The sequence below is a fragment of the Gekko japonicus genome, unplaced genomic scaffold, assembly GCF_001447785.1.
Source record: "Gekko japonicus isolate JY-2015 unplaced genomic scaffold, Gekko_japonicus_V1.1 scaffold2144, whole genome shotgun sequence".
Taxonomy (NCBI): Eukaryota; Metazoa; Chordata; class Lepidosauria; order Squamata; family Gekkonidae; genus Gekko; species Gekko japonicus.
This window is the reverse complement of record NW_015166485.1, coordinates 1-9,058: the sequence shown is the minus strand read 5'-3', so window position 1 is coordinate 9,058 and position 9,058 is coordinate 1. Positions and strand designations below refer to the sequence as shown.

General features: G+C 48.4%; 1 protein-coding gene across 1 annotated transcript in view; it reads right to left on the bottom strand.

The window, feature by feature from the left end:
* ITGAL (integrin subunit alpha L) overlaps positions 1-2,142 on the bottom strand; it is a gene marked incomplete at its 5' end in the record, with an annotated part of 55,662 nt that extends 53,520 nt beyond the window's left edge. The window contains one exon of the mRNA XM_015412138.1: positions 2,025-2,142. Coding sequence (XP_015267624.1) covers positions 2,025-2,142 — 118 coding nt within the window. The remainder of the gene's footprint in view (positions 1-2,024) is intronic.
* Positions 2,143-9,058: the final 6,916 nt, after the last annotated feature.

Genomic DNA, 9,058 nt, shown 5'->3' with positions numbered 1-9,058 from the left:
AGTTGTAAAAGCAGGAGATCCCCAGGCCCCACCTGGAGGCTGGCAACCCTACTGCTTTGGAAGGAGGACTCTGTTGGTTTATGCCCTGTCGAGGTCCCTCCACTCCACTACCTCCATCCTCCCCAGGCTCCATCCCCAAATCTCCAGGGATTTCCCAACTCTGAGTTGGCAGTTCTAGGATGGACTCGACAGACGAAAGCCTTCTCGTAACCGTGGGGAAGGCCGCGGCCTCTGTATTTCAGCCTGTCATGCAGCAGTTAAAGAGCCCCGTTCATAGAACCCCCGTGCACACATGCTTGCGATGTTTTAGCAAACAGCTGCAATGTTTAAATATTATTTATGCTGCTGGTTTTAATTGATTTCATTAATTAATCAAAGTCACCTTGAGTCTCTCACTGGACAGGCGAGATTTAAATATTCAACTCTATCCCTATCTCCCCCCCTTCTCCAAGCCTTTACTCTCACTTCCTACAGCAACTCATGTGAGAAGAAGCAGTATGACACATCAAAAAGGGGAACGAGAGGTGAGATTCAGGCCAGTGAAACAGTTGGAGAAGAGATGGAAATGCCCCTCTACCCTTAACAGGAAGAAACTGTGTGGCATGAGTGATGCTGCTAATCAAATACAGCCTGACAGAGGACAAAGTTGGAGCCCAGTGGCACCTTTAAGACCAACTAAGCTTAATTCTGGGGACAAGCTTTTCTGTGCATGCTCTCGCACCCAGAATTAAACTTTGTTGGTCTTAAAGGTGCCACTGGACTCAGAGGTTGTGCTATTGCTTCAGACCAGCACGGCCGCCCACCTGAATCTAGCCTGACAGAGAATACGGACTGAAAGTAGAAGTCACGCGTGTGGGATTCCTCTTCTTCCCCAAACAAACACTTCCATTGTGATGCAACCCTCCCAAAATGCTTGTTCATTTCCCTCTTAACCCAACCTTCTCCCTGAGCATACAGATACCCAGGGCTCTCAGATTTTATGCCAGTGAAGCTGGCTTCCAGTTTCCTTTTTGCTTTCTCCCCATCTAGACCTACGTTTGCCACTGCCAACAGGCCTGTAGAAGAATGGCCTCTGTCCCTTGAATAGAGGATTCATCTGTGTGAAAGCAGGGGACTGAAGCTTTCCACAGGATAAAAGTAAATAACATTCCATCAAGCCCATAATCAGGGGACAGGGCATTTTCCCTCTCCAGGCAATGAGCAACCTTTACAAGTCATGCATATACCTTGATTGCTTTTAAAAAAGGTAAAGGTTCCCTTGCTCGAAAGCCAGTCGAATCCGACTCTAGGGTTGCGGTGCTCATCTCTGTTTCAAAGCCGAAGAGCCAGCGCTGTCCGAAGACGTTTCCGTGGTCATGTGGCCGGCATGACTAAACACCAAGGCTCACGGAATGCTGTTCCCTTCCCACCGAAGTGGTCCCTATTTATCTACATGCAATGTCTTGCTTTCGAACTGCTAGGTTGGCAGGAGCTGGAACTAGAGATGGGAGCTCATTTCATCATGCGGCAACTCGGGTCTCGAACTGCTGAACTACTGACCTTCCAGAGCCTGCAGTTCAGCGTCCTAACCACTTGAGCCACCGCAGCTCCTTTTACTCTATGGTAAAACCAGAGTTCCTGGTGAACATGCCATCACTTGAGTGCTTTCCCCAGAAGTCATGCCGCACACAATGTCAGTGATTGTTTTTTTCTCCTGGCACCCAAAGGAGTGGCAACGAGAAGAGCAGGTGACCGGCAGGAGATCCCTCACCACTGCAGGAGATCTGGCAGCCCTGGGGGAAAGTCTTAGCGCATCACCCAGACATGATATCACACCTTCCCCAAACTCCACTCTCCCCAGACACTACCCCTCAAATCTCCTGGCATTCTCCTATACAGTGCTGGGAACCCTAACACCTACATATATACAATGGTGATGGACCTATGTGTTTGAGATCCAGAAGAACAAGTTAAAATTCCTACTGGCATGCCACACACACACAGGCACACACTAACCCTGGATTCTTCTATGTTTGGGGAATTACCTGGCTTCAGGGCCCTCCCCAAACTGCAGAACCTCATATCCAAATTGCACACTGGAGTTGGAAGAGAACACGGCTACAGGAGAGGTGTCGATATTGTACCCCAGTGCTGGGGAATGACCTGCCAAAACAAAAGAAGCAATGTTTAACCAACATATGCTAGGATTAGCTTTCATGTCTCTCTCCTGCCTCAGACGATCAGCTTGGCCTGCTTTCTATTGCCTTGAACAGGAGTTTGATCCACAGATGTTAGAAAGGGAATCTTCCCATGATATGGAGATCAGAATAATTTGTTACTATTAATTCCAGATCAAGCAGTTTGTGAAAGGCACAGGGCCTGGTTTGTGAGTCATTTGGGAACCCTAAACCATGGTTACAAGTTACCAAGGGGCGTCACCAAGGGGAGCTCACATGCAAAAGAGGAAGAGCATACAACCTTTGCAGCCCATTTCAAGTTCTATAACCGTATGACTGCCCGGGAGTATTATGTCCAGGGCTATTTTTGGACAGGAACGCACAGGAACGGAGTTCCTGCTGGCTCCCGAGTTGGTCACGCCCAACAGGAACTCATTAGCATAATAGGCCACACCCAAAAGCAGAAACTCATTAGGATTGGCTACATTAGGGGGTGTGTAGCCTAAGATGCAATGGGTTCCTGCTACAAAAAAGGCCCTGGGTTTTGACAACAAACAAGGTAAATAGAATAAGAAGTAAAAGGTGGGTGTGGCTGGATGACCACACTTCTGGTAAGGTGGGGGTGTGGCCTAATATGCTAATGAGCTGCCATCTCATGCAGATGAGTTTCTGCTGTTGGGTGTTTCCTATTATGCTAATGAGTTCCTGCTGGGCTTTTTCTACCAAAAAAGCCCTGATTATGTCTACCTACCAGTTGTGCATTTAGATACTGGTATCCTGCTTTCCTCCCCAGTGGGGACTCAAGGCAGCTCACTGCATTGCTCTCCTCTCCTCCGTTTTAATTTCACAACAAGGAGCCTGAAAGATAGGGATGGGCTGAAAGAGTGGGACTGGCTCAAGGCCACCCACCAGTGAGCTTCCATTACAAGCTGGGAATCTGAACCCGGGTCTCCCGGATCCTAGTCTGATGCTTTAACCACTGTACCGCGCTGCCTCTGTGTTTTAGAACAAAATGAAGAATGTCTTTTAGAGCATCCCTTCCCCATGTTCATGTACTCTGTTCCCCTGCTCTGCAGCCATTTGAGACAGCTAACAAATTCACGAAGGGCCATACCGATATCAGCAACAAAAATGGTTGGAAAGCAAATGAGGGTGGATGTCTAATAGGAGAGTTCTCTTCCTCGGATGCTGTTTTAGGTAATAGAAACCAGCAAATGGCACTAAATGCGTACGGTTGACATGGGAAATCTAAAGCCTTCCCAATAGAGGATGGTGCGGAATTGTTTTCTGTTGCTCCAGAAGGTCGGACCAAAACCAGTGGGTTGAAATTAAATCCACAGAACCTTCTGACAGTCAGAGCAGTTCCTCGGGGGAATGGGCTTCCTCGGGAGGTGGTGGGCTCTCCTTCCTGACATAAATGAGACCTTGTTGGGCCGGGCCAGGTGCGTCATAAAATGTAATGCCAGGTAGCGGCGATATAAACTTCATAAAGGACACAAACGCAAAGGGTTTTGTTTTTTTAACTTAAAAACATGCTTAAAACATTAGCACTCTTGCAATATTTTGTTTACTTAACAGTCTCTGATCACTGACACCTCTTGCTCTGAATTATTACATCAAAATGCCTGTGCTGTTGCAATCTTGAGTCTGCTGTTCAGGTGTCTGTAAGCTGCGAACCTACAATGATGAAGAAGAAGCAGAAGATGGCCGGTTCCACTGCGGGCCTGATAGAAGCCCTCCAGGGGGCCTGATCCGCCCCCCGGGCTGTATGTTTGACACCCCTGCCATAGAGTCTAACTTCCAACGTGCCCATTTTCTCCATGGGAACTGATCTCTGTTGCCTGGACATCCATTATAATAGCAGGAGTTTGCCAGCCACTACCTGGAGGTTCTGCGAGGACCGATATGCTGCACTGAAGCGCTTGATAGCCGGGAGGCTAGTGGTTGAAAGAGATTTAGCTTTTAGCTTTTTTATACTGCCTTCGCCAGGCCGCACCTGGAGTAATGTGTGCAGTTCTGGAGGCCTCAGTTCAAAAAGGATGTGGACAAAATCGAGAGGGTGCGGAAGAGAGCGACGAGGATGATCGGGGGTCTGGAGACTGAGCCCTACGAGGAAAGGCTGAGGGCCTTGGGAATGCTTACTTTGGAGAAGAGGAGATTGAGGGGCAACATGATTGTGCTCTTTAAATATTTGAAAGGCTGTCATTGGGAGGAGGGCAAGGAGCTGTTCCAGTTGGCAGGAGGGGATAGGACCCAAAGCAACGGGTTTAAGTCACATGCAGAAAGGTATCAGCTGGATATTAGGAAACACTTTTTCACGGTCAGAGTGGTTCAGAGGTGGACTCAGCTGCCTAGGGAGGTGGTGAGCTCCCTTTCACTGGCAGCTTTCAAGAAGAGGCTGCATGAATATTTGTCAGAGATGATTTGTGAATTTCCTGCATTGCGCAGGGGGTTGGGCTGGGTGTTGGGGTAGGTCCCTTCCAACTCTATTATTCTATGATTCTGAATGAAGCAGAAGATTTTTTTTAAAATGCAGCTGGCCTGATGAATTAAAAAACTCAGCTAGCAACATGGGTGAAGGAATGGTACCGACCAAGGACAAAACAGTGGCAGAGCCTAAGAAAAGCTGGTGACTAGCCGTGTGATCCTAAGAATACTTTCCTGGGAGTAAGCCCCTTTGAATAGACCTGAATACGATCCTGAGGAGACCTTCTTAGAGTTGCTCTCTGAAACGGACTTACACCTTCTCATGGAGAAAATCAAGAACCAACAAGACCATTACCCTTTGTAAACATGAAGCACAGACTGGGTTCATCCAGCAGGTAACAGGACGAGGTCCACACGCAACACTTAAAGAAGCTCTGCGAATCCTGCAGATGCTACAATCGCACTGGGTTTTACTTGGCAGCAGATAGGTATGTCCAGGGGTCGTTTCGTAGAAAAAGAGCTAGGGGAACTCATTAGCATAACTCATTAGCATATACCACATCCCCTGACATCACCGGAAGTGTGTCATAAGGCCACACACCCCGCCCCCAACGGGCACAGCCACCGCTGCCGGCCTTGCAGCTCCACTGCCAAGCCCCATGAGGGGTCCGGCGGTGGACCTGCAAGGCCGGCGGGAGTGCAAGGAAGCCCCGCAAAGGCCCTCCCTGGCCCCAGGCAGGCAGGGGTGGGGAGAGGCAGGGAGGAAGCAACTTACCCTTCCTCTTCTCCTGCCTCCTCCTGGCTGAATGAGGGCCGGAAGCTGGGCGGCCGGAAGCAGGGGGCGGGGCTTCGTCATGTGCCCCGCCCCCCGTACCTCACCCGGGGGAACTGCGATCCCCCGCGATCCCCCCCGAAATGACCTCTGGGTATGTCTCAAAAGTCTGAAGAACAGCTCAAGCTCAAAGGTGGAGGGCACTGAGCAACGGGGCAACAGAAGCGTTTTACATTTTAGGGGGTTCCCCACAGACAGTGAAAGGGCTTTGACCTTAGACATTTCCCCGCATGATGGCTAAGCATGCCTGTGAATCAGGAGGAGGGGGCTGTCCCAGCATTGGGGAGAGCACATTCCATTGCTGAAGCAAAAAAATCTCACCCACAAGATTTGCTTGCCGGCTTCATGCATCATCAGATGAAAGAAAGGACCACTCACCAAAGTTAGAAACAAAGCTCTCATATAGGGACTTGTTCAAAAACACCAAGCTTAACTTTCTTTTTTTCTTTTTTTTTTGGAACCGTTAAGATAGACAGCAAACAGAAATGGTTACTGAAGGTCTTGGAAAGCCTGGGGTTAAAGATGAACACACAAACACAGCTCCAGGTTGGGGAACTCCTGGAGGTCTGGAGGTGGAGCCTGGGGGAGACAGGGACCTCAGTGGGGTGCAAGGCCACAGAGTCCACCCTCCAAAGCATCCATTTTCTCCAAGGGGACTGATCTCTGTAGTCTGGAGATGATCTGTAATTCTGGGGGATGCCCAGGAGAAGGCTGGTACCACAGAATTTTCAGGGCGATTCCTAGAGCGTTGCCCGGCAACGTGCCCAGCAGGATTACATCACTTCCGGGTGATGTCATCACGCCGGGTTCTCTAAAAGGTTCGCCACCACTGTCCTAAACTGATGGGTTACTGAAACAGAAGCAATAGGTAGCAATAGATTATTAAGACTGTAAGCTGCATCGGGCAGGTTCCCTAGAGAAGTGGCATAAACATTTTCTAAACAAATAAATAGTAACTGAGCTTCTGACTGTGGTTTGAGAAAGATACGAGTGCACAAAATGTGGCAAGAGGCATAAATCATAGTGATTCTGAAACCTACAGGCAGGGCTGGCTCACTCACTAGGCGAACTAGGCGATCGCCTAGAGCGGGCCGGCCCTTAGGGGCACCAAACTGCACCCGGCCCCGTACTCTAGGAGTTTCTTGATTATTTGTGTTTTTCATTCTTCCTAAAATGCATTTATTTTTGAAAATTGGTGGGCGCACGGGGAAGGGGGCGCCAGAAGGGATCCCCACCTAGGGTGCAAAATAAGCTGGGGCCGGCCCTGCCTGCAGGCACTCCACAAAATGCTTAGGTTACCATGCTGTTTCCCTTTCAAACAAGAACAGTACAAATATTCTCTTCCTTATTGACTAGTAGCAGATTTCTAAAATAAATATATTAGTTTGGATTAATTTTGTTTCATACCCTTAAGGCAAACCTACAAGGTCTAATCTACACATATAGTAGAGTTTGGAGGAGGAAGAACTGACAGCACTCCTTTAGACTGCTGGTGGAAGGACTGGATTCTGAAATATTACCCTATATTAAACAATTTCTAGAAAAATCCCACATCAGAAAAATAGGTGAGGCTAGAATCTTACACCTGGTAAACTGTGGGGGTTATTTGCAGACATTTTTTTTAATGTAGGAAAGTGATCAGAAATAGTGTTCCCCACCTAAAGTTTGATATCTGGGGAGTCCACTTCATACATCAGGATTAGGCAGGCCCGTAGCCAGGATTCTGTGGTTTGTGGGGCAAAATGTTTTCTAGTGGGGCTGGTGGGGCTGCCATTATTTTTACATCAGCTCCAATCTGCCCTTAAGCCCGACCACCGGTGGCCACCCCTCTCCCTCACCTCTTGTAAGATTTAAAGGGCCCTTCAGCTGATTGGTGGGGAGCATGTGGCCCACCAATCAGCTGGAGGGCCCTTTAAATCTTGCAGGAGGGAGAAGGGCACACATCGTCCCCCGCTTCTTCTAAAAAAATTTTTTGTGGGGCTGGCCCTTTAAGGAAGGGGGCCCAGTCCCCAATATCCCCACTGTAGCTACGAGCCAGGGGTTAAGGGTGCCACTTGCCTGCTTTTGGTAGGCAAACTCCCACTGAAGCACCCCCATTCCACACCACTGCTCAAATGGGCAACTGGAGAAAATAGGGGGGATGCTGTCAATCCATCGACAACACTTCCAACTAAAACCTGGATGTGATGCCACTGGTGCTCTAGGATTTTGCTGATCTCAGTGGGTTTTACCATAGAGAAAGTGATGGTGATATCGCTTACAGGTTTTAGCTAGAAGTAACGTTGACGTGTTGATGATGTCCTCTTTCTCATGTGCTGCCCCCCATTGTGGGGCTGGCCCTTTAAGGAAGGGGGCCCAGTCCCCAATATCCCCACTGTAGCTACGAGCCAGGGGTTAAGGGTGCCATTTGCCTGCTTTTGGTAGGCAAACTCCCACTGAAGCACCCCCATTCCACACCACTGCTCAAATGGGCAACTGGAGAAAATAGGGGGGATGCTGTCAATCCATCGACAACACTTCCAACTAAAACCTGGATGTGATGCCACTGGTGCTCTAGGATTTTGCTGATCTCAGTGGGTTTTACCATAGAGAAAGTGATGGTGATATCAGACCGAGAAGGAAAAAGGTCTTTCCAACGTGGCGGTAAGAAAGGAACTGGTGGGATGTCCGCGCCCGCCCCTCTGGGCATGCGCAGTGGGGTTCTTGCGCATACCCGAGGGACTGGGCGCGAAAATCCATTAAAAGAGCTTGCTACAGCACCGATCGATCCAGCGCGTGCGCACTAGATCCCATTGGTGTGAAGCACAGAGACCACAACGAAGATCTGGATGTGATGCCACTGGTGCTCTAGGATTTTTCTGATCTCAGTGGGTTTTACCATAGAGAAAGTGATGGTGATATCGCTTACAGGTTTTAGCTAGAAGTAACGTTGACGTGTTGATGATGTCCTCTTTCTCATGTGCTGCCCCCCAAATCTCCTGGGGGGCCCTGGCACGCGCACGGCAACCCTAAGGAATCTACTGCCTCATTCACCCCTTTGTGTATAACTGGGTTTACTTTACTTGCTCGCGGCAGATGCTCAAGCATATTTTGAACTGTGGCACCCTGTTTGTTTCTTATAGGGTAGGCGCAAAGCATTATATTTTTCCAATATATCAGAAAAACAATAAAACACAAACATCTATGCTACCATCATCATGGCTTTTAAACTGGTGCAGGAAAGGCTATTTCAGAGTTATTGGATCCATTATATATAACAACAAATAAACGCCTTGGGCCTGGCATAAAGAGAGGGAGTTTAGTTATAGGGCAGTGATGTTGGGAAGGACAAACGGCTGTTCCAAACACTGGTCCTTTTCTCCGTCTGTGAAATGTTGGAGGGTGGCATAAATAGAAGTTGAAACGGTTTCCAGGTTCAAAGGGGAAGTAAGTGGAAGTGCCTCTTTTTGTCTTATTTTAGCTTAATCCAAACATGAAGGGGACTTCAACAGAATACAGGCTCACAAGATTAGTCTTTTTGTAGATGACACTGTACTTTGTGGTACTCCCCCCCACACACACACCTCCATCTTTTGGTTTCTTGATTCAAGTTTCTTGGTTCCAGTTTTTTTTTTAAATAAGCATTATTTTAAAAAACTGGACA